This window comes from Macaca nemestrina, chromosome X (assembly GCF_043159975.1).
Source record: "Macaca nemestrina isolate mMacNem1 chromosome X, mMacNem.hap1, whole genome shotgun sequence".
NCBI lineage: Eukaryota > Metazoa > Chordata > Mammalia > Primates > Cercopithecidae > Macaca > Macaca nemestrina.
In genome coordinates, this window is record NC_092145.1 from 2,181,542 (window position 1) to 2,204,008 (window position 22,467).

General features: G+C 64.3%; 2 protein-coding genes across 9 annotated transcripts; both read right to left on the reverse strand.

Moving 5' to 3' along the window:
- Nucleotides 1–35: 35 nt before the first annotated feature.
- Nucleotides 36–4,683, reverse strand: LOC105467325 (SRSF protein kinase 3). Of its 2 annotated transcripts, none has more exons than XM_011716823.3 (15): nucleotides 4,622–4,683; nucleotides 4,420–4,550; nucleotides 4,151–4,259; nucleotides 3,934–4,021; nucleotides 3,557–3,644; nucleotides 2,892–2,998; nucleotides 2,652–2,817; nucleotides 2,525–2,550; nucleotides 1,893–2,022; nucleotides 1,564–1,803; nucleotides 1,383–1,483; nucleotides 918–1,025; nucleotides 772–841; nucleotides 594–686; nucleotides 36–430 (listed from the first exon to the last, which is right to left on the reverse strand). In XM_011716823.3, exons 2-15 carry the CDS (start codon nucleotides 4,496–4,498, stop codon nucleotides 246–248), a joined length of 1,590 nt encoding a protein of 529 aa, XP_011715125.2. In that variant the 5' UTR covers nucleotides 4,499–4,550; nucleotides 4,622–4,683; the 3' UTR covers nucleotides 36–245. The 2 variants fall into 2 exon arrangements, with proteins under 2 accessions (XP_011715125.2, XP_011715124.2); XM_011716822.3 differs by having other exon boundaries at nucleotides 1,893–2,025.
- An 892-nt stretch (nucleotides 4,684–5,575) lies between these two features.
- On the reverse strand, nucleotides 5,576–21,332 carry LOC105467326 (plexin B3). Of its 7 annotated transcripts, none has more exons than XM_011716828.3 (36): nucleotides 21,204–21,332; nucleotides 19,916–20,024; nucleotides 17,597–18,637; nucleotides 17,075–17,254; nucleotides 16,465–16,593; nucleotides 16,279–16,379; nucleotides 15,624–15,756; nucleotides 15,303–15,459; nucleotides 15,105–15,213; nucleotides 14,909–15,023; nucleotides 14,668–14,793; nucleotides 14,470–14,586; nucleotides 14,148–14,241; nucleotides 13,896–14,065; nucleotides 13,509–13,660; nucleotides 13,210–13,315; nucleotides 12,472–12,602; nucleotides 12,041–12,217; nucleotides 11,734–11,929; nucleotides 11,358–11,597; nucleotides 11,113–11,271; nucleotides 10,889–11,040; nucleotides 10,679–10,779; nucleotides 10,382–10,605; nucleotides 10,082–10,260; nucleotides 9,825–9,891; nucleotides 9,272–9,599; nucleotides 9,027–9,130; nucleotides 8,767–8,860; nucleotides 8,359–8,531; nucleotides 8,050–8,210; nucleotides 7,643–7,790; nucleotides 7,416–7,480; nucleotides 7,269–7,344; nucleotides 7,075–7,087; nucleotides 5,576–6,814 (listed from the first exon to the last, which is right to left on the reverse strand). In XM_011716828.3, the coding sequence occupies exons 2-36, from the start codon at nucleotides 19,958–19,960 to the stop codon at nucleotides 6,717–6,719; spliced, it is 5,661 nt and encodes a 1,886-aa protein (XP_011715130.2). In that variant the 5' UTR covers nucleotides 19,961–20,024; nucleotides 21,204–21,332; the 3' UTR covers nucleotides 5,576–6,716. The 7 variants fall into 7 exon arrangements, with proteins under 7 accessions (XP_011715130.2, XP_011715129.2, XP_011715133.2 ...); XM_011716827.2 differs by having other exon boundaries at nucleotides 7,075–7,149; XM_011716831.2 differs by lacking the exon at nucleotides 17,597–18,637 and having other exon boundaries at nucleotides 7,075–7,149.
- Nucleotides 21,333–22,467: the final 1,135 nt, after the last annotated feature.

Consider the following 22,467-nt stretch of genomic DNA (forward strand, 5'->3'; position numbering starts at 1 on the left):
CTTGACGTGGGCCTCCCTCACTCCAGGCACCGATGTTCAGTCCACGCTTTATTAAGAAAGGGACACACACACTTTCTCCAAGGGCCCACCTGGGGGTCTCAGGCAGAACACGCTCTGAGAGCCGGGCCTGGCTCCACGTCTCTTCTGCCGTGCGGTCGTGGGGAGCCGGCGCCCAGAAGGGTGGTGAGAGCTGTGCCGCTTTTCCCTCAAGGCTTGGAGAGCTGGAGGTGGAGCCGTGGCCGGGCCTAGGGGTTGAGCCAGGGGTGCTGGAGGCAGTCAGCGGCACTGGCCCGCTTTTCGGGGATGTACTCCATCATGGGCAGCAGGAAGGCACTGAACTGCGTGGCCTGCTCTAGGGGCCACTCGTACTTTTCCATGAGCACCTCGTACAGGCCCCAGTGCTTGAGATTGTGAATGTGCCGCAGCTCTCCTGTGGGCAGGCCAGTGGGCGTCAGGCTCTGTCCCTGTCTCCAGGCCTGCCTTCTGCTTTGGCCCTGGCTACTGGGACCCCAGTGTTCCCTCTGTTGCAGAGTCCAAGGTCCCTGTCCCACCCTCCCTGCAGCCACATGGCCTGAGCCTGCCCGGGCCCTCACCTCTCCGGTTGAAGAACTCCCGGGAATAGCGGCCTGAGAGGGCGAAGGCTGGGGGGATGTCCCCCAGAAGCTCCACGATGTGAGCTATGTGGTCTGTGGGCAGAAAGAGGAGGTTGGGGGCGGGCAGGCCGGGAGGCCGGGAGGCTGAGCGGCTGAGCCCAGGGCCCTCATCCCTTACCCTCATCACGACTGTAGTCTTCTCCAGAATGTGGCTCGAACAGGTAGTCACCAGTGGCCAGCTCGAAGGCCTGGAAGGGGGAGGAAGTGAGGCTGCTGGCCAGTGGGCTGGTGGCCCTGGGCACAGGGCAGCCCGGGTGGGCGTACCATGCAGGCTGTGCTCCAGATGTCTGCTGGGGGGCCATATTCGGCGCCAATCAGCACCTCGACGGCCCGGTACTGCCGAGTCTGGATGTCCTCTGTGAAGTGCTTGTGCTGGAGGCAAGGGGAGCCCTGGGGACAGGGGCCAGGGCCAAGGCTGGCCCGCCCCCACGGACTCCTACCCCACCCCGATCCACCTACCCGAGGAGCTCAGTGGGGCTTGCTCTGAGCCTCCGGGTCCCCAGATCTTCCAAGAGGGACAGGCCCAGTGATCTGAGGCTGAGGCCGACCCTTTCCTAATGGCCCCTGCCCTTGGCCACAGCCCCGGTGCTGTTGACTGGGCAGGACCGATGCCCACCCAGCCAATGGTTCATGTGCACTGCAGGCTGGGGCAGGGTTCCCCAAGAGTGGCCCTGTGCCTCCACCCTTGGACCAGGGCCCCCCACTCTGCTCTCCCAGGCTTGCGCGTACCACCCAGCAGGCGTTGCCCAGGTCTGCGATCTTGATCTTGATCTTATCTGCATTTTGGGGCTCCAGGGGGTTCACCAGGAGGTTCGAGGCACCGAATGGTGCTGGAGAAGGCAGAGCGGGGAGACTGAAGTGGTTCGATTCCTGCCAGCCCTGCCTGCCCGCCGCCCGCCACCCAACTTACTGCTAGGTGACAAGAGGCCCCCGGTCTCTCGCTGATTGGATGAGCCGGAGAGGATGGAGCAGGAGGCAGGAGAGAAGAGGGAGCCAGAGAAACCTGAGGTCTGTGAGCCGGGGCTGAGGCTACGACCATCCCCCGGGGCGGGGGAGGAAGAGTCTGGGGAGGGACCTGCTCTGGCGCCCTCGGGGTGGCAACCTGAAGAGGAGGTGGAGCCGCTGCCCCCGTCTAGTCTCAAGCCAGAGTCTAGGGAGACAGGGTGGAGGCAGCTGCTGAGCAGATGCCCTGCAGCCTTTGCTGCGCTCCACGACCCAGCACCCCCTGTGGCCCCTCACCCTCAGCCTGGGTCGTGGCCTCCATGGCCTCCAGTCTCTGCAGGTCCCGCAGCCGCTCCTCCAGCAGCCGCTTCTGCTGTTTCCGTTTGCGCCTCATCTTCTTCCTCTTGTTTTTGGACAGCTTACCGGTCTGCTGTCAGAGCCAGGGTCACCCCAGGGTTCCTGTCGCCCGCCCCAGTCAGCATGAAGTGGAGGTTTCCCTGCATGGCCACCAGGGAAGAGGCCTCTCCGGGCCCCAGGGCTCCCATGGACACCAGAATGTGGTGCCAGCGCCCCTTGGCACCAGCTCCTCACCACTGTCCCTGCCTCCCCACCTGTGGCCCCACTCCCCACAGCTCCATTAGGAGTGGGAGGACCTGACTGGCCCGCCTCAGGGTGCTCTCTGTTCCCTCTCAGCCCAAGCTAAGGCAGCCGGAAGTGGCCACTCGGGGAAGACAGCATCCTTTCACCAAGAGCAGTTTGGGGCATTTGAGCCATCCCGGGAGTCACCCTCTGCCCAGCCACCCGGCCTTTCGGGATGACCACCGTGGGAGTGCATGAAGGGGGGAGTGAAGCCAGTGTGGCTCCAGAGATGGCCTCCAGTTGTCTCGGATGGGAGAGGAGGCATGGGAGAGAGGGGCCCCCCAACTTACCAAGACCTCCTGGGGGGCAGTACTGACTGGGAGTGTAGGTGGGGAGCAGGAGACAGGGAGGAAGAGAGACTCAGGCAAGGGTTCAGGCCCAGAGGTCCTGACCCAGCCCCATGTGGACCCTTGGTACCTATGGAGCGGGAAGGGGGCAGCGCCCCTGCCTGTTGCCACTCCGTGGCCTCGGCAGCCAGGCGCCTGATGTAGGCATCCCCCACACATAGCAGGATGTTCTCGGGCTTAATGTCCGTGTGGATGATCTTGCACTTGGTATGGAGGTAGTCCAGGCCATGCAGCACCTGCGGAGGGTTGCACCTGACCTCCACGAACTCCCCCTCAGGCCAGGCTGGGCAGCCTAGTGGGTGGCACTCACCTGCCTCACGATGCTCTTCACGCAGGGCACGGGCAGGCCCTGGTAGTTGGACTTGATGATCCATTTGAGGAGCTGGTGGCCCAGCACCTCCAGCACCATACACACATCTAGGCCGGGAGTGAAGGGCGGACAGTAGACACCAGCTGCGGCTCAGGCCCCACCCACCCTCAGCTGGGGGAGCAGCCAGGCTTGGGCCATGCGGAGGTGGGGAGGCAGGGCCTCCCCGGGGCAGTCCTGGTCACCAATATGCTGGTGTCATCGATAGTGTCCCTGTCGCTCTCAACAGGTATACCAGTTGAGATGGTGCATTTTGTGGTTATCCTAGAGGTGGCGCTGGAGAAGCAGGCACAGAGGCCTCTCGGGCCAGCCCACTCCCACGCCAGTTATGCCATAGGGCCTCTTGGCAGTCCCTCAAAGGGAAGGCAGCACCACAGAGGCAGCACCTGCCGTTTGGGGGTGACAGCAACGTCCATGGACCATCAACGCTAACTTATTACTGCCTCCACGTAAACACAATTACCTGGGGGTGGGGTCATGCCAGAGGCTTGCTTTACTGGGAGGGATGCAAGCCCATCGTGTGGATCTGCAGACAGGCTCTAGCAGTGAGGGCCCCCGTTTGCCGGCCCTTGGCTGCCATACTGCTTTGCTCTTCCTGCAAAGGATACGGACTCCATTGACTCCTGAGATCCTGAAGTCATCAATGAGCTGGACAATGGTCTCTCTTTTGGGGTCACTGGGGTCGCTGTCTCGGACCTGGAGTAAAAGCCAAGGGGCCACAGACGGTTCCACCCTGCCCTGAAGCCCACAGCTCCCTTCAGTGTATCCCTCTTCTGCTCCAGCTGGGCCCTGCTGGAAGAAAGGTCGCCAACCCCCCCTGTCCCTCACCCGTTCCTCCAGATCCTCCCCCTCTGGCACAGCCAGCTGCAGGCTGCCCCTCGGGGAGCCCCGCCCTGCCCCACAGAGCCCCAGCAGGCCCTGCACCCACATTGCCAGGCCCCAGGCAGCTCCAGGGGAGCTGGGAGTGGGTAGGGAGGTGCCTCACACATTTCAGGAGCTTGATCTCATCCACAGCTGTCTCCGTGTAATGCCCTGCACTCTTCACCACTTTCAGGGCCACAAAGCGCTTGCGCCTGTAATACCAAGACCCTTGTAGGCTGTGGCCCTGGCAGGACCCACGGCAGGGATCAGGGTGGCCCCAACCAAACCCAGGGACAGGATCCCAGCCAGTGCTGGGCCCAGAAGGCGAAGGAGGCACTCACTGGATGTCCCAGCAGAGCCAGACAGTGGAGAAGTGGCCCCAGCCCAGTTTGCGCACCACGTGGTACCGCCCATTGAACAGGTCGCCAATCTTCACAGGGTAGTAGCCGCCTGCCAAGGGGAGATGATAGATTGGGGTGGTGGGGGTTCTCTCTCCCCTGGGCCCCCAAACACCTCGACCCCATTGGCCATCTGGCCCATGTGGGCCCAGGGCTGCCCTGGGTCCCTTGTAGTGGCCGTCAGGCCGCATGTGCCCAAGGCCAAGCCTCACCCTTGCAGTAATCCTTGGGGTCTTCCTGTTCCTCATCGTCAGAGCCCAGAAGCCCCTGCAGCATCTGAGGCGCCGGCATGGCCAGGGCTAGTTCGGAGCCTGAGGACTCGGGCCCGCAGGAGGCCTGTGAGCTGTGGGTGGGGTGGGTGGGCGGTGAGCGTGAGAGACGCCAGGGGCCCTGGGTGCCTGAGCCGAGCCCTACCTGCTGCTGCTGCCGCCGCTGCTGCTGCCACCGCCGCCGCCGCCGCCGCCGCTGCCGCTGTCCCCAACACCGCCCGTGCTCGCGCTCATCCCGGCTGCGCAGCCCGCAGCTCCGGTGCCCCGGGCGGCTGCTCCTGTGGGGCCTGGCTGCGGCCTGTGAATTTATAGCCTCGGCCGGCCGCTGATCTCACCCGCCTTTATAAATAGCCTCCCAGCTGCTCGGCTGTGGGCAAGGTATGCGGCGCGAGGAGGGGGCGGCGCGACGGCGGCCCCAGAGAGCCCGGCCCCCAGGCAGAGCCCCCCTCCTGCTCCAGGCCCACCCTGGAGGCAGAGGGGGCTACTGCTTGGGGACCAGGGACAACTGGGCCCCCAGGCTTAGCCTCCGCACCCCAGCTGATGGGGAGGTCCACGAGGGGGTGAAGCAACCCGTACCCTAGGTTGGGTTCCCGTTCTCCAGTGCCGACTGTGGGGATGTGCTCTGCTTGGCAACCTGGTCCTTAGGCCAAGCCCTGACCACCTGTGCCCCCGTGGGCATCCTCCTTGAGGTGCTCCTCTCCCGTGGGAACCCCCATCCCTGGCTGCTCCCAGCCACTTCCTGCTTCTATGTTTCATCAGCCCCTAGGACAAGTGGGATCCCAGTGCCCTCTGAATGTGGCGTCGCTGGGGACCCCTCATTTCCCCTACCAGAGGCACCAGGCCTGCTGAGGGAAGGCCTGGGAGCTTGCGAGCCCAGAACCTGCTCCTGCGACCCTGCCTGGCACTCTGGCTCCCAGCACCTGCTCTTCCTCTCCACCATTTGCAAGGTGCCTGCTATGGGCTGCTCCATAGCCAGACATGGGGGAGGCAGCAGGAAGCTGCTCGCTGCTGGGGACAAGCAAGCCCATAGCCACTTCTCCATGAGTGTGGTGGTGACTGAGAGACCAGGAGAAATTGGGTCCCCAGAAGCATCCACGGTAACCCAGGGCACAGTGGGGCAAGGCCTGCAGCCAAGACGCGTTCCAGCCTGTCACGTGCTGGCCATGACTGCTGCATGGTTTGGGGGCAAGGACTGGAGGCCTGGGGTCTGTTGGCTCAATGTGGAGCTTGGGTGATATGGGGTTGGGGAGTGGTCACTGAGTTTCTGCTCAGCAAAAGGTTACTCTGGCCACTTGAAGGACAAGGGAATGGAGGGGTGAGAGTGGAGCTGAGAGGCCAGCTGGGGCCCGACAGAGGAGTCCCAGTGAAGGGGAGGGGGCTTGGCAGAGAGGGTGCTTGTCGTAAGATATTGGTGCAGTGTTCCTGTACCAGTGTCCGTGAAGTGGTAGGGGTGGGCCACGCATTGGTGGAGGGGCCAGCGAGGTCAGGGAGTGGGAGGGAAAGTGAAGCCCGGGTACCTGATGGCCTCTCTTTGTCTGTGGGTAGCAGGTCATAGCCATGGGGCTGAGGGGCTCTCAGTCAGGAGAGCATTGAGTCAGCTCCTGCAGGGAAAAGCAGGGGCTGGGGATTGCGCCCTTTGTAAAAAGACATTTCTGTCCAGGTGTGGTGGCTAATGCCTGTGATCCCAGCATTTTGGGAGGCTGAGGCGGGCAGGTCACCTGAGGTCAGGAGTTTTGAGACCAGCCTGACCAACATGGGGAAATCCCGTCTCTACTAAAAATACCAAAATTAGTCAGGTGTGGTGGCACACGCCTGTAATCCCAGCTACTCGGGGGCCTGAGGCAGGAGAATTGCTTGAACCCGGGAAACAGAGGTTGCAGTAAGCCAAGATCGCGCCACTGCACTCCAGCCTGAGAGAGCAAGACTCCATCTCAAAATAAAGACATATTTCTATTTTATTTCCAGATGTGATTTTCCAGCAGGCAAATAAATATAGTGGGGAGAGGGGGAAGAAGGGGGGGTCCTTATAAATTAGAAATAATCCCAGGTAGGGGGAAGGTGGGTGGGCTGGCAGGGGAGGTGGCAGGCAGGGAGCCCACTGCTGGGCACAGCGCCTGGCTGTGCACCCTGCGCCCCCAGGCTCTGCCAGCTCCCCTCAGTGGCTGGCTCGGTTCCGGGGTCATAAGGCACTGCGGTGGTGGTGGATCCGGCTTGCTGCTGTCTGAGCCAGAGCTCACAGGTCAGTCACTTTGTTCTCCACCAGGGCGGCAACCTGCTGCAGGCGGCAGGCCAGCTGCAGCTTCTGGCCCACAGGGTCCTCCTCCAGGGCACTGATAATCTGCCCAGGCAGAGGAAGGTGCCTGTCTGAGCCTGCCCCTCTGCCTGCTGGCCCAGGGCCACCCACCCTGCTTCCATCTCTGCAGGAGCCTGGGGATCCAGTGGGGGCTGCCTGGGGTCTTCCTGGGAAATCTGAATGAAAGCCGAGTCCCTTCCCCAGCCTGGGCCCCGCCAGCATGGGCTGGCACCGTTGCTCCGCCGGGAGGGTCCATGGGCCTCCCGCTCCGCTGCGCCTCTCCTCTGGAGTGCCCTGGGCCTCACCTGATCGTAGTACCTGTGGATGTGGTTGTAGAGTTCTTGCAGAGCCTCCAGACAGTGGGGAGCAGAAGTGTAGCTCTGGGGGCACCATGTGGAGGGGGGCAGTGAGGTCCCAGCCTGGTCCTCAAGCCCAGTCCCCCCTCTGCTAGTCTTTCCACCCACATGTGGACAGGCGCACCCCCTGGGCCATGCCTCACCCCGGAGAGCTCAGCCAGGGCAGAGTTCATCTCCTGGTAGCTCGCCGGAGAGCTCTGGCGAATGTCTGCATAGTATCTGGAGGAACAGACTTAGTTAGGGGTGGGGCAGCCCCCCTTCTCCGCAGCCCCGATGCCTCTGATACCCACCTTTCCACCATTTGCTTGTAGCGTGGGATCTCCCGGGCGTAGAGCAGTTTGTTCACTGGGGAATCCTGCTCCAGAGGGAGGGAAGGCGCTAGGCATGAGCTAGGAGGTGAAGGTGCCACCATTACGCTGCCACCGCCCACCCAGAGCTCTGCGCAGAGCCCTCCAGGCTTCCCCCATAATACTTTCCTCCTCAAGCCCCTGCCAGCTGCTGCTGGCACTGCTCTTACCCGGCCCACTTTATGCTCCGAGGTGGTACAGGAGTCAATAAAGGTCTGGGCGATGACAGCAAGGATGGCGTCCACGTTGTCCGACACCCGCACATCAAAGATGAGCTGTGGGTTCTTCAAGGCATTCACCCAGAACCGCAGCAGCAGACTGGGGGTGCAGGGCGGGCGTGGGCTTGAGGCCCTGGCCCGCCATCGTGATCTCCACCCCATGCGCTCCAGCCTACTGGCAACACACTTGGGGCCAGGGGCCACTGGAAGCTGGCCTGGTGGCCCAGGTGACCTGGGCCCTAGATCTTCCTGTAAGTTCCAGAGACCGCAGGTGGGTGCATCCACCCTGGGAATGTCCTGGTCCCTCTGGGACTCAGTGGACCATGTGCACAGCAGGGGTGGGGCAGCAGGAAAGGCACCTGTTAGTCTTCCAGATGTGCAGGGTCCCTGGGTCCTCGATGCCGTGCTTCTCTGCGAGTTCATCCAGAAGGTCAAACAGGTACTTGACAGCGATGGGGATGGGCCGGTTCACACTGAGAATGGCCTGGAAGGTGTCGTCCACAAACTTCTGCAGCGTGCCCTGCGAGGCAGGGGATAAGGGCCATGTGGAGGGCAGGGTGTGGGGGCCATCCACGGCCCAGGCTGCCTCTGCCCCTCCCACTTCCTGGCTCGGTCGGGGGCCCGTGGCTGAGCCTCCTCTCAGGCCCAGCCGCCCGGGCCGCACCAACCTTCATGGACAGCAGACGGGTGAGGTAGATTTCCGGAATGGCCTTGGCCCTCGCTGGCTCCCGCTCCCGCAGGCTGCCGCACCGCACCTTGGCCCCTTCTGGCTCCTCGGTGGCTTTCACCAGGTGCCAGAGGCACACCCCACCCTCCTCGCCATCCTCCAGCGTGGGGATGTCTGAGGGCACAGGAGCCTGGCTTCAGGATTATGCCCTCTGCCGCTGGCCTGGGATGCCCAGTCCACTTCCCTGACAAGGTGGGGCAGGGTGGGGACTGGAAGAAAGGAAGGAGAGATGGGCAGAAGATCTCAGTGGGGTGGGGGATGAAGCTGAGGCAGATGCGTGGCCAGGAGTTCTGCCTGTCCAGCCTGGACTCCAGTGGCCCCAGGTCGGGGCCGACCCGGAGGGACTCACTCTCTCCCAAGGGGCACCTCTGGGCCAGGCTCTGGGAGATGCTGCTGCCGCTGTGCAGCTGAGGGACGAGCCCCACTGTTGCTCCATCTGGGACCTGGCAGAGATGGGGAGCAGAGGCTGTGCTGACCCCTGGTGAGGCGCCTACACTGCTCCCACCCTGCCCTGCCTCATCCTGCCCTGCCCCCAGCCCCGCCCTGCCCTGCCTCGACCTCCCCGCCCCAGCCCCGCCCTGCCCTGCCTTGCCCTGCCACTGCTCACACCTTGTAGTGCTGCAAAGTGTTGAGTCTCTTCCAGTGGTTTTGGGTCACGGAGGTCAAGTCTTCATCCGACAGGGTGAGGTGACCAGCCAGGCCCGAGCGCCACTCTGGAGGGGGTCAGGGATGCAGATAGTCTACAGCCTGCTCTCCATGCCCCACGCTCATAGTAAGGCACAGATGAGGGTCTCCAGGTGCCGGAGGGGTAGGGAAGGGTCCCTGGGGTAGGTGGGCAGGGCTGGCTCTCTCACCAAGGTCTAGGGCATGCACTGAGGGCCTCTGGGAGAAGGGGGTGCCCTTGTAGACTTGGTCCAACACCTTCTCCTTGACCTGGGTGATGGTGTCTGTGTCGAGCACCCGGGCCGGCACGCGCTGCACCTCACTGCTGCATGCGGCCCCGCCAGCCCCAGGCCCCACCAGCACCATCAGTGTCAGGGGCTGGAACTCCACGTCCTCCCGCAGCAGGCGGCTATCATTCAGGGTCCGTTTGGCCTTGCCTGTCACGGCGTCCACGGGGCCTTTGTCCACTTGGTACTGGATGGCCCGGAAGAGCATGTACAGTGGCTCACCGGCCACCTCCTGCACTGCCAAGATGAGCCAGCATCAGCCAAGTGAGGGGATGGATGGCAGCCCTTCTCGCCTCTGCCTCGCCTCCAGCCCAGGAGAGGGTTCAAAGTCCTTCCCTTTCCAAAGCCCCCCCTTGCTGGGCCTTGGTCAGGTAGGGCGCAGGCAGCAGCCCCCACATGGCGGGAGGGGAGGAGTCTGCCACTCGGGGCTGGGGGCAGCCGGGACAGTGCCCCTCACCCTCAGGAAGGCGTACAGGCAGATGGACAGCCAGTTGGTGAGCAGTTTTTCCACCATGGTCTCTGTCCTGTGGAGAGCCGGCCACAGGGTCAGGCGTTTGTGCCTGTGTCCCTGCTGAGGACATCTCACTTTCTTTCCCGCAACCTTCTGGGGCTTCCTGGCCCCCCGCACCCCTGGACAGAGCCCGCCCAGGGTGCGATGAGGGCAGGTCTGTGGCGAGCCCTCACCCCCGCCACTGGGTCCAGGTCAAGGCCAACCTGCGTAGCATGAGCTTGGGGTTCCTGTGCACGTAATGGGCTGCCAGGTCACCCAGCAGGGTCCTCATGATGTCAGTCAGGTACTCCAGCTTGCCGTGTAGTGCTAGCGACAGCAGCGAAGCCACATGGCAGCGATCCCTCTGGGAAAAGCTGGGCTGCTCCTCCAGGGTGTGGATGAGCTGGGCAAGGGTTGGAGGCTCATCCCGGGAAGCCTCACTCTTCCCCCACATTTGTCTCAGGCCAGCAGTTCCCCAGCCCCACCTCCTTGCCCACCGGGAACTCCTGCCACGAGGCCCTCACCGTGAGGAGGAAGAGCTTGCTGTTGAGCAGGTTGGAGAGCTGCGTGAGGCCCTGGTGCACAGTGGTGCAGCGGCCGTCCTCCCCTGGCCCCTCAGGCTTGGGCTGCAGTGGGCAACCGCCATGGCCAGGGAAGAAGGCGCGCTCGGCGTAGGTGCGGTAGTCCAGGAAGGGGATCCCGCTGGCCTCCAGGTCGCTGCTGAGGTCGGTCATCTCCGTCATGAGGTCTGCAGGCCAGGAGCAGCTGAGGTGTGAGTTCAGGCCCTGTGGGCACCCTGTCCCCCCTGCCTCCGCACCCACCTGTGAACTCCTTTCGGCACTGGTCCCCCACGCCGGTCTCCAGGCTCTCCAGCTGCAGTAGCACCTTCTGGTAGTCCCGCAGGGCCTGCTTGCTCTTGTGCCTGCAGCCCAGGGCCAGCATCAGCCAGGGCCAGGGCCAGGCTGGCCGCCTGCTGGGGTACCCTTGCCAATGGCGAGGAGGGAAGTGTGCTGGGGGTGGGTGGGTCTCACCTGTACATGAGGGTGAGGAGGAGCACGGCGGCAATCAGCACGGCAGCACCCATGCCCAGGCCTGCCTGGGCCTCCATGGGAAAGGCAGACAGCGGGGGCTCAGCCTCGTACTGCACAGGGCCCAGGGCCAGCCGCACATTGCCCATCTGCACCTGGGTGGGCAAGACTCCTGAGTGCATGCCGGCGGCACCTGGCCCACCTGCCCACCCAGGGTGCGGACTCACCACGAACTGTGGCAGGCCAGAGCCATTGGCAGGCTGCGGGGCGTGCGCAGGCGGCTCGCAGTACAGGTGGGTGCGCGTGAGCGTCTTCACCAGGCACTCGCTGCGGCCGATGTGCACGCGCACCTCTTCCTTGCTGATGCCCAGGTTGAGGCCCTCACCCTGGGACACACATGGGAGCCTAAGCCACTGGTCCCCACAGAGGCGGCCTGAGCAGCCTGGCGGGCAGGGTTGGAGATGGCCCTCACCTCCACATCCAGGATGTGGCCTGGCTTGAGGCGGTAGGGGCGGGCAGGCCCCTCGTGGCTGAGGGGTGCCAGGCGGGGGTTGGGCTGGTACAGGAAGCCCTGGCCCCCACTGGCGCTGGCAAAGTCCACTTGCACGTTGTCTAGGGTGAAGAAGACCCGCTGCAGGCGGGCCCTGTCTGGCACAGCAGGGCTCCAGCACAGGAGGAGGCTGGACGAGTTGACAGAGCAGACGGTGGAGCACTGTGGGGCCGGCCGCAGGTGGAGTGAGCTGGGCTCCGCTATGCACTGCCAGGGGCATGGCAGCTTGCCCTCCCCCTCCCCACCGGGCATGGGCATGGTCAGGGACAGCCCTGTTGCCTGCTGGTGAGGGGCTCACCTGCAGCAGTCCCCCACCAAGCTGGATACAAGCCTGGGGATCCGCAGCAGGGGCTCCACAGCTCCTCCTTGGCTCTGGGTCCCGGGGCTGGGCCCTGGAAGCCTGTGCCTCTGTGTCAGCCTCCAGCCACACAGACAGTAGGGGCCGCTGCGCCACATCCAGGCCGGTGCCCCTGACACGGATCAGCCGCCCACCCCTGTGCCAGGATGGCAGTCGGGTGTGGGCGGGTGGTGGGCAGCACAGCCCAGCCCCCATCCCACCTTCCCTCCTGCCTGGTGCACAGGCTGGCCTGTGGGCTGACCCTCACCCCCGGAAGCTGGCACTGGGTTCCGCTGCTACAAGCCGGGGGTTGGCGGTGTAGCGGAAGGGGCTGGTGAGCAGTGTGCGCTGGGCATGGCCAAAGACCACAAGGACCGCTGCTTCTCCTGGGACAGCCTGGGGCCTGGTGCGGCACACAATGGCCTCCGGACACACTGGCTCCAGGCTGCAGGATGGGTAGCGGGATATCTCATCTTGGCTCTAACTACCGCCCCTCTACCCTAGCCCTGGCCCAGCCCTGGCCCAGCCCCCATAGGAGAAGCCCTACTTAGCCTGTCTTGACAAGGGCAGGGACCACTGGGAGTGGCCACAGCAAGCACTTCTCTGAATGAACCACCCCCCACCCCCGCCATGTAGAAAGGACACTGAGGCCTATGGGAGTGCCCACCACTCGACGGCAGGCAGCAGGCTGGCACTCACATGGGACAGGGTTGGCCACCCACGAAGGCACTGGTGTTGCCACCTGTCTGGAGGTGCTGACCTCGGATGGTGAGCTGGGTGCCCCCTGCCTGGGGACCCCAGCGAGGACTCAGGCTCAGCAGGACAGGGTCCTGGGGAACAGCGTGGGCTGGGTAGGCAAGGCAGCCCAGCTTGGCCCTTTCACCCCCTTGGGCCATGCCCAAGGTCCTCCGGTTCTGAAGCGCATGTCATCTCTGGGCTTCACCTCCTGGGGCCAAAGTGGACCACACCCTCCTTCCAGAGGCCACTGCACGCTGGGCAGCTTCCTCCCACCCACCCCTGCCACATGGGGAGTAGGAGTGGGGCTCTTTTATCCTCACGGCCAGTCTCTCCCCCTTGGGACAGCCTCCTCCACACCACAGCTTGCAGCCCCAGACCTGGAGCTCTGAACTCTGAAATCCAGTTGCCTCCTTGGGGCACTGCATGGGTCAAGCAGAACCTGCCCCTGCCCCCACTGCTCCTGTCCCAGCCTTCCCGCCTGGGAAATGGTGCCACCAAATGCCCAGGGCAACACTTCCCGAGAGCTTCGTGCCCCAGACTGGCCTGGTTGCCCGCCTCCACTCACATGCTGTGGCTTCCCTCCTAGACATGCAGCGGCGCTTCCTGCTCCCCGCAGACCCAGCTTGACATCCTCATTAGGCGCCTGCCTTTCCTGGCCCTCCCTCCCACCCTCCCCTGCACACCTGGGAGGCCACTGACCTGGTAGGTGAAGTGCTGGCTTGAGATGCCTGGTGGCTGGCTCTTAATGGCCACCTGGACGGGTCCAGTGGTGCCATTGGGGGCAGGAGATGTCACACACACAATCCTGGAAAGCCGAGGCCTGGGAGCTGCTCAGGGCCCAGGGACACAGGGGACAGCCCACCAGCTGCTACTGAGCACACCTTCTCCACCCCTCCCGTGACCCAGTGCCCCAGGTTTCTTGGCCACAGGCCTGCCTTATCTCTGGGTGGCCATCTCTGAGGGCCTCCCCACCCATCCTCACCCTCCAAGTGCCTCACCGGGCTGAGGTGCGGTAGAGAGAGGGCTCAGGGCTGCAGGGCCGGCTGGCCACGCTCACGGCGTATTGCACATCAGCGAAGGCCCGGCCCAGGTTGGAGCCCAGGATGGTGAGGGCCAAGCCTCCCTCAGGGGGACCAGTCAGGGGCTCTACCTGCAGCAGGCAAATTATGGCAGATGGGATCCCCCGCACCCACACCCCACTCTACAGTGCCGGGTGCCCAGCCGGCCAACCAACCCAGCCAGACCGAGCTGCTGGGGTTTGGGGGCCTGGGGTAGGGCTGGTCTGACCACGGAGGATAGGACAGTGCAGGGCAGGAGAAGTGGGCCACTGGGCTGTAGGGGCCCCAGCAGGAGACCTGCACTCAACCCTAGAGGCGGGGGCTCACCGCATCAATGCTGGGTGCAGGACACAGCAGCTCCACAGCCCCCGGCGGGCACAAGGGCCCATAGCGACAGGCAGGCTGGCCATCAGCACACCACAGGCAGCCCAGGCTCCTGTTGGCCGCTTGGCAGTGGCTGCAGTCCGGGTGGCCCATGGCACAGTCGTACAGGATCACTAGGGAAGGTCAGGCAGTGTGCTGAGTGCCTCCTATCTGCCACCCACACTGCCCCGCCTGCCTGGCTGCCCTCAGGCTCACCATAAAGAGCATGGGCGTTGTCCAGCCTCTGGGCCTCGCCCTGGGTGACGTAGATGGGCACTGGGAGCTCCCGCTGGGACATGGAGGGGTAGAACTGTGGGCAGAGTGTGGGGTCAGGCTGGATGCCCACTCAGGGCACCTCTGACTCTTGTCTCCTCTGGGCCACCCCCTAGAATTAATGTGATTGTTCCCTGCCTCTCCCCCAACACTGGGGCCCAGGGACAGAGGCAGTGGGCCCCAAACAGGCTCTCCACAAAGATGGCAGACTCCTGAGAGTCTATGGAAGCTTGGGGACAAGAGGGTTTGGAGGGCAGCCTCTCACCTGGTGGGCCTGGCAGTGGATGAGGCCCGAGTCCCCTGCTGTCTCCTCCAGGGTGGCCGGCAGCCCCCGAAGTTCTCCAGGCAGCTCCAGCCAGCAGTGGAAGGAGGCAGGCAAGCCCTGGGGAAGGATGCTGTCAGGAATGTGGACATGCTGTTGGCAGACCCCACTGCCCTGCCCACTTCCCTCCTGACGGCTCACTCGGAAATGCTGAAGATTCCGCACGCGTAGGGCCAAATGGCTCTCCCAGCCCACAGGCACCAGGTGGGGACCTGCCAGGCCTTCAACCTGCGGGCAAGCCCCTGGGCCACGCACCTGGACGTCCACCTGGGAAAACGAGAGCCTTCAGCCCTTTAGAACTCAAAGGGCCTACTGCCGGGCGGGCCTGGGAAAGGTGGAGAAGGGACAGCCCTGTCTCTGCCCGAAGGTCGGGCCCACCCACCTCCTGGGTGCTGTAGACGGTCCTCTCGCCCTCTGGGCAGTGCTCTCCATATACACAGTGGCTACTCTGGGGGCACCAGTGACACCGCCAGATGCTGCCCACGCAAGCACGACACCTGGAGGGGAAGGGCAGCTGCTCAGCTGAGTGCCCTCTGCGGTCGCCACCTCTACCCCAAGAGGCAGGCCCAGGGACTCACGGGGCAGCTGCCTCCAAGGCCTGGATGGCACTGCAGTCATAAAAGGAGAAGTTGGTGGCAGCCACAGCCACATCTTCGAACATCAGGGCCAGGGGCACAGTGACATGTTCTGGGAGGGGACAGTGGGGGCAGGACAGGTCAGGTGGTTCATTCCCCCTCCAGCTTCCACCCCAGCCCCCTACCCCATGAGCCACTCACCTGTGCCTGGAGGGTTAAGTGGCACCTGGTCTTGGGGAGGGGTGACACAGGCTACGTAGGGCCCTTCCACATGAGCCAAGCTGTCATAGTCCCCGAACGCACAATGGAAGTATTCATCTGCATCCAGGATGGGCAGCCGGGGGACAGACAAAGTGACCTGGGACGCAGCAGGGAGAAACAGGGAGATGGAGCCAGAGCAGAGGGGGTGGCCACTGCTGGGGGCGGCAGCAGAGGCCATGGGAGAGAGACGAAGGGAGGCAGGTTCATGCTCCAGGCAGTGGTCAGGCTGCCCAGAGGGCCCAGTGGTGGTGGGCAGCTTACCTGGCCCTGCTCCTGGCGGGGGTGGTGGCTCGGCAGCAGGCTCTGGATGTGCAGGCAGTGGCTGTCCTCCTCATAGCTCCACAGCCACTGGTTCGGCTGGCCTGCCCGCCTGCACTGGCCCTTCCGGGTACACCTGCCAGGCAGGGGCCTATCAGGTCACCGTGGGGGTCCTAGACTCCAAGCATGACCGACAACGGGGCTGGGGAGGCCGGCCCAGCTGGAGTGCGGTGGGGTGCAATGAGCAGGAGGTGTGAAGGGGATTGTGCCCAGAGAGAAAGGGGCCAAGCAGGCCAGGCCTCATGGCCGAGGCATGGGCTCCAGCCAAAAAGGAGCTGTGACTGGGCTGAGGGACGCAAAGTGACTCAGGGCTGCCTTAAAGGATTCCTGGGAATGCCGGGTGTAGCACAGGCTGGAGGGCAGCTATGTGGGGGTCCTGGACCCTGGCTGGGGCTGCTGGGATGAGGAGCCCACAGGCTGGGTGGTGTTGGAAAAGGGGGGTGCCAACCAGATTCACGGCTCAGTGAAATGGGGCAGGATGGGTGATCTCCGTGGTGGTCCCAAGTCTCTCCAACAGGCACCTAGGGCTGCTTCCAGGGGCAGCCTCCTGGCACACACCACCCATTGGCCCAAGCCTAGGCACAGGCCCCGTGCTCACCTGCCCTGGAGGACACACCAGCCACACAGCGGGTCCTGGGCCTGGAGGCAGCTGGCACAGTCAGGGAACTGGGGACAGGCCGCCACAGGTATCCGGTCCACCTGGAGGGGCAGCAGAGCAGAGAGGCAATGGACACAAGACTCGGGCTGCGTGTGCTGGCCCCTTCAGCCCCAGGACGGCCCTCACCTGGTGAGCAGTCAGGACATAGAGGTGACTGTCACTGCTGTCCAGCAGCAGGTCTGGGCTGATGGCTGAGCCTGGAGGCCCCACTTGCTGGGAGTGGTAAACCTGGCCCTGGGAGCCGTGGAGAAAGACCTGAGTGGGGGGACAAGGACAAGGCTGGGCCAGATGGCCAAAGGTTGCCTGTTCAAGGGACACGCCCTCCTCCCAGTGGGGGCTCCTTTTTAGAGCCAGCTCCCCTTCCTGCTGGGCCATCGAGGGAGGACACATCGCTTCCCCCACTCAGCACCCTCAGGTCTGGGACACTCTCCAGGGAACCATGATACCAGGGCAGCAGCGGCACCCTGGGTGAGGCCCTGCGTACCAGGGACAGTTCTGCCAGGTGGGAGGGCACCTATGGGGAGACAGGAAGGTCACCAGGAGGCACCACACCCTGCCCACCTCACCCAGCCACCCCAGCTACCTTCACTGTGAGCCACCACCAGCCGTCACTGTGTGGCAAAGCCCCCCCAACCCAACTGTGGGATGTGGGCTAAGAGGTGGAGGTTTCTGGGGGCTTCCCTGAGCCTCTGTGGCCAGGGGCACACCCAGCCAGACAGCAAGGCCAGGCCCTCACCTTGTGCAGCTGGCCCTGGGTGTCCCCTAGGAAGGCTATCATGTGCCCGTCTGCCTGGAGGGCTGCCACGGCGCTGACCGGCTGCCCGAGCTTCAGCAGAGGCTGGGCCTCCAGGGGCTGGCGGCCGGCAATGGGGCTGGGGGTGTGTTCGTCGCCGCAGGGGTACGACTCGGGGGAGTCCTACATGACAGGGAGCAGAGAATCAGCCCCCGGAAGAGGGCAAAGAGGCAGTCAGGGGGCATGCCCAGGGTGCCAGCGGGAGGAGAGCCAGGCACCCTGGCTTGGGAGGATCCCAAGGCCCAGCAATCAGGGCTGAAGGGCCAGGGCACCTGGCAAGCTCATAGCATCCAGAGGAAGAAAGGTGGAAAGAAACGGGTGGAGAGCAGGCAGGAGACCTGGAGACTCAGCCGACCCCTGGCTGAGAGGTTGGCTGGCACTTCCCATGGGCAGGCACCCCTGCCCAGTGCTGAAAGATGCTAGCCATCCACAGAGGGAGTGGGGGTGGAAGGGCATGCCACTCACAAGGGGCAGGGTGACACAGCGCGACGTGACGCCGTACTCCACGGTGGCTTCTTCTGCGCCGCTGGGGCCCCGGCCGCCTGCCGTGTAGCAAAGTCGCCGGGCCTGCTCCATGCTGGCCCCCAGCTCCGCCATGGGGAAGGCGCAGAGTGCTGCCTGGGTGCCCCCTGGGCCCGCGGCAAACGCCCCTAGCAAGGTGCCCGGGGCAAGGAAGGCGGCCTGGATGAGGCCCTGGCCCTGGCAGTCGAGGGGGACCTCCACATAGGAGTACAGGTTGGTGTCCCCCAGGCAGACGCGGGCCACGTAGGAGCGGTACTCAGCCTGGGCCCGGGCCCCACGGCGGCGGAACACAAAGTAGGCGGAGCGGGTGTCGGCAAAGGCCCCCACGTAGCTGTTGTTGTAGTCGGAGAAGTCGCCTACCACCAGGCGGCCCAGGCCCTCGCTGGAGAAGGGCTGAGGCCCTGCCAGCTGGCGGATGGCCAGGGGTGGCACCCCTGCCGACAGCTTGCCCGCCAGGCCTCTGGCCACAAGCAGGAGGTCCTGGCCGGGCAAGGGCACCACCAGCCCCACTGTGGCCACTCCCGGGGTATTGGCAGCCACAAACTGCCCGTCACCAGGGTCCTCGGCCTGGTACAGCACCTCGGCCACATCCCCGAGGCGCCGTGTCTCACACACACCCTGCCGCACCTGCCCACAGGCCACCAGTTCCTGGGCACGGCTGCTCACCAGCAGCAGCTGGTTGGCATTGTCAGTGAGCTGAGCCTGTGGGCACTCAGCCGGGTCACGGAAGGGCACACAGTCGGGGCTGTCGATGACAGGTCCAGTGACAGCCATGGCCTCGAGCTGCAGCTCAGGGCTGAGCTGGAAGAGGCGGTTCACGGCGCCGACATAGAGTGTGCCTCGGCCAGGCGCCAGTGCCAAGTGGTTGAGAGTGGTGTTAGGTGCGGAGAAGCGATGGGCCCCTGTCAAGGGCAGTGGCGGTGGGGACAGCAGCAGCAGGAGGAGGCAGAGGCCGAAGGGAGGCCAGCGAGCCATCACGGGGGCCTGTGAGAGGGCACAGGTCAGGGCAGTGGGAGTGCAAGGCAGATAGAAGACCAGAGGAAGGTGGAAGGCGGGGTGGAGAGAGGCCAGGGTGCTCAGGGCCAGGGAGCAGGGGAGGCAGAGAGATGGAGGGCGAGGGAGAGTGAGCAGAGACAAAGAGACAGAGGGGGCACAGAGAGAGGAGGACAGAAGGAGGGACAAAGAGTCCAAGAGCTGGAGCTAGAGGCAGGGAGGGGTGCATGCACGCACGCACAAGCACACAAGGAGAGAATTCTTTTATCTCCTACTTTATATGCATGTAGATTTTTGAAGGGGGGCAGGTCCTGGAAAGCCGCAAGAGCGCTAACAGAGGGACTCTGAGTCACAGAGCGGGCAGGGGAGGGAGGGAGGCCATGGGAGCTGGAAGGCTGGCGGAAGCTGTGTCACAACGCGCCCCTGCGCCCACCACCCAGACAAGAGAGATGGGAGTGGAGTGAGAGGAGTGAGGCCACCAAGGGACTGGACAGGGAGAGAAAACCTGCCCTGGACAGCCAGGGCCGGCTGCAAGGAGGAACCCTCCCCAGCTGGGGGAAAGAGCCAGGCAGCCGCGGGCTGAGCAAGGAGCAAGTCAGCGAGGAGCAGGGGTCAGTTCCATGCTGGCCTGCTCCATGCTGGCGCCCAGCTCCGGGGTGAGGAAGCACTGGGGCAAGCCAGTAGGGGTGCTGGGAGAAGCCAGGGGTGCCAAGAGACAACACAGGCTGCAGAGGTGCAGGGAGGCCTGCTCCTGCCCCATGGTCCCCAGCAGTTTGGGTCTCTCAGGGCCTGGCACAGGGGGCCTCAGTGTGGCAGTGTCCCGGGAGAAGAGCAGACCAGGAGATCTGGCCGGGGGAGGGGTCAGGGAAGGGGCAGGGAGGGGTGCCAGACTGGAGATGGCTCCTGGGTGTGCCTGGTGGGAACCCGGGGCTGAGCCGCTGAGGGTGAGAGGTGAGAGCAGACCCTGCTGTGGCCCCTGCTGTCCCCCACAGAGAGATGTTGCCCTGGGTGTGTGGTCACATGCCAACCAAGAGTGGGGCCGCTGGGACTCAGGGCAGAGCAGCGCCTGGAGGAAGGCCCAGAGGCCCCTTATCTCAGGAACACAGGCAGGAAGAGCACGGACATTTCCTGCAGACCCCGGGCTATCTGTGGCAGTGTCTGCCTTGAGGGAGACTGCAGCCTGTATGTCCTGGGCCCTGGCCAGAGCCATCCTGCCCTACCCTGCCCCTCCCAGGAACATTTTTGGGGACACCGGGCCTGGGCACTTACCATGAAGTGGTGCAGCAGAGGGGTCTCGTGGGTGGCGTGGCACATCCGCTCAGTTCAGCTGCCCCAGGGCAGTGGTGATGGGCATGAGATGGCTGTGGGGGGCATTGTCCTGAGTGGGAGGGAGATAGTTGAGGCTCAGCCCCATTCGAGCTGGCCTGGGGAAGGAGGGGCGGTGGTGGGGGTGGCGCCCAGGGCCTGGCGACGGGGCTCCCTCACAGCTGGCAGCTTTGTCAATAGTGGCCAGGCCAAGGCAGCCCTGCCTCCACCACAACAATGTTCCCTCTGTCCAGAGGCCAGGCCGGGGCCCCACTCGCTGGTGCTGCCACCCCCACTGGGCTGTTCTGGACAGGGGGCTCCTTGCCACTTCCCACCCTCAGGGAGCCACCCCCGGGATCTGGGGACAAAGGGCCGGGGTTTCCTCCAGCCAGCCCTCCCCCTCTGGCCCTGCAACCCCTGTGTCACTAAGCATGCCCCTCCCTGACTCCCCTGGGTCCCTGTGAAGGGCACGGGGCGGGCTTCAGAGCCAAGGCTGATAGCCTTGGGGCCTGGGTGAAGTGCCAGTCCTGGCCCTCAATGCCTGCCTTTGTCCAAAAGATCTTCCCCCACACCCCCGGCCCAGCCCTGCCCCTGGGGACTGGTGAAGTGGTGCCAGGTACAGCATGGTGGCAGCAAGCAGGACCACGGGAGGAGGCTGGTTGAGATGGGCTGAGGCAGAGGGTCCACAGGCCAGGGCTGTCCACCCCACCCCCTGAAGCACCATCCTGCTGGCCTAGACGCCATCCGTGCAGGGGGTGGGGAAGGGAGGGGCACCTAGCAGCTAGCCCCCCTGTCACCCTCACAGGCCACCCTGGCCAGTGGCACAGGAGCAGGTGCACTGGGGATGGGGTCTCTTCCTCCCTCACAGCACGGCAGCAGTAGGCTCCAGGGCAAGGTGGCAGCGGGCTGCTGCCACCTGGCTGGGCCAGTTGGGTGGCTGTGGGGGTGGGGAGCCAGGCGGGCAGCCTCTCTACCCTGTACTCTGCCCAGGGTTGGTGCTGGCTTTCCCATTTCGGGGAAGAAACACGGTTCCCCACCTCCTAACCCCAGGGCTACCCCTTGGGGGACATTGTGCTCTCAGGCACCTAATGCCGTCGTCAGGCTGGGCCAGCGCCCGAGAGCTCTTGCCTGACCCCAGCCAGTTGGCCCTGAGACCCTTGCTTCCCCCTGGCCTAAGCACACCCTGTTGCCTTGGCCTGAAGCCTGGTAGCCCCGGCACCCCAAGCCCAAGCCTGCCCCAGCTCTTGCCTACCTGGCGGGCCACCAGCAAGGGCCAAGTAGTAGCTGGCAGTGCCAGGAGCACGTCTCACGGAGCCCCAGCCTCCCTCCCCGCAATGCAATCGTGCCCAGCCCGACTCATCCCAACAAGCCTGGCCAGGCAGCCCAACCTCTCTCTGCCCGCCCCTTTGCCCAGTGGCGCAGGGCAGGGCGCTGCTGCCCTCTGCTGGCCGCAGCTGGCATGATGGAGGACTGACTGTGGGCACTTGGCTGGAGCAGGTGAGAGAAGGCAGCGCCCTCCTATCGGGCGGGCATTCCATAACCTGGCACGAAGCACCTACTGGATGCCAGGCTTGGGCTTGGCACTGGCACCATTCAGAAACACAGGCTGGGAAACTGAGGCACAGGAGGTTAGGAAACTTGAATAAAGTCACACAGTATGTGGCAAGACTGAGTCAACAACAGGGCCCCTTCACTTCACCATCAGGCTACATGACCTTGAACCATGAAGATTGGCCGGCATTGGCAGGAGATGGAGCTGAGGCCTACCCCAGGCCAGGCCTGCACGTGACATGCCCACGTGGAGTTGAGAAAAAACCAGTGTTTCCCACCAGCTGGAACACAAGGTTGGTCGACGGCTGGCTTCCAGGGTGTGGCAGAGGCCAGCAAATCAGGCAGGGTCTCTGTAGTCAGGCTTGAGAACTTGGACTTGCCTCGCCATGCGCAACTGCAAGTTGGTGGTGCTGGGGCAGAGAATGTGGGGAGGCCTGGTCCAGTGGTGGTTGTGGGCATGGGGAGAGGCGGGTGCATTCCAGAGGCACTCTGAGGAGGCAGCATTCTGAAGACTGTGTGTTGGACCCAGGGCAGGAGGTGAAGGCAGGAGAATCCAGGCGACCCTGGGGCTTTTCTGCTGGGGCACTGTTCCCCCTGTGTCAGGGCCGTCCATGGAGGTGCTGGCAGAAGTGGGAGGATGGTAAGATTGAGGGGCCCATGAGGGAGGAGGAAATGGCAGTAGGGCTGGGGAGGCTGCGGGGTGAGAAGCTTGGCTCAGGTGACTGGAGCCCTGGGGGCAGCTGGGGTATGGGGCCAGGTGTTCGCCCTGGAGCTCAAAGGCCCAGCAGGCTCGGCGTATGGGTGCTTCCCTGAGCAGCTGTGTCATTCTTTCCAACCTGCATGGAGAGAAATGGGGCGCAGAGGCGGGTGGCTTGCCATGGCCTGACGTCATTTCTTCAGAGTGCACTCCACGGAGATGGGATTTGAACCAGGCATTCTGGCATGGGCCACACTCTGGACCACTG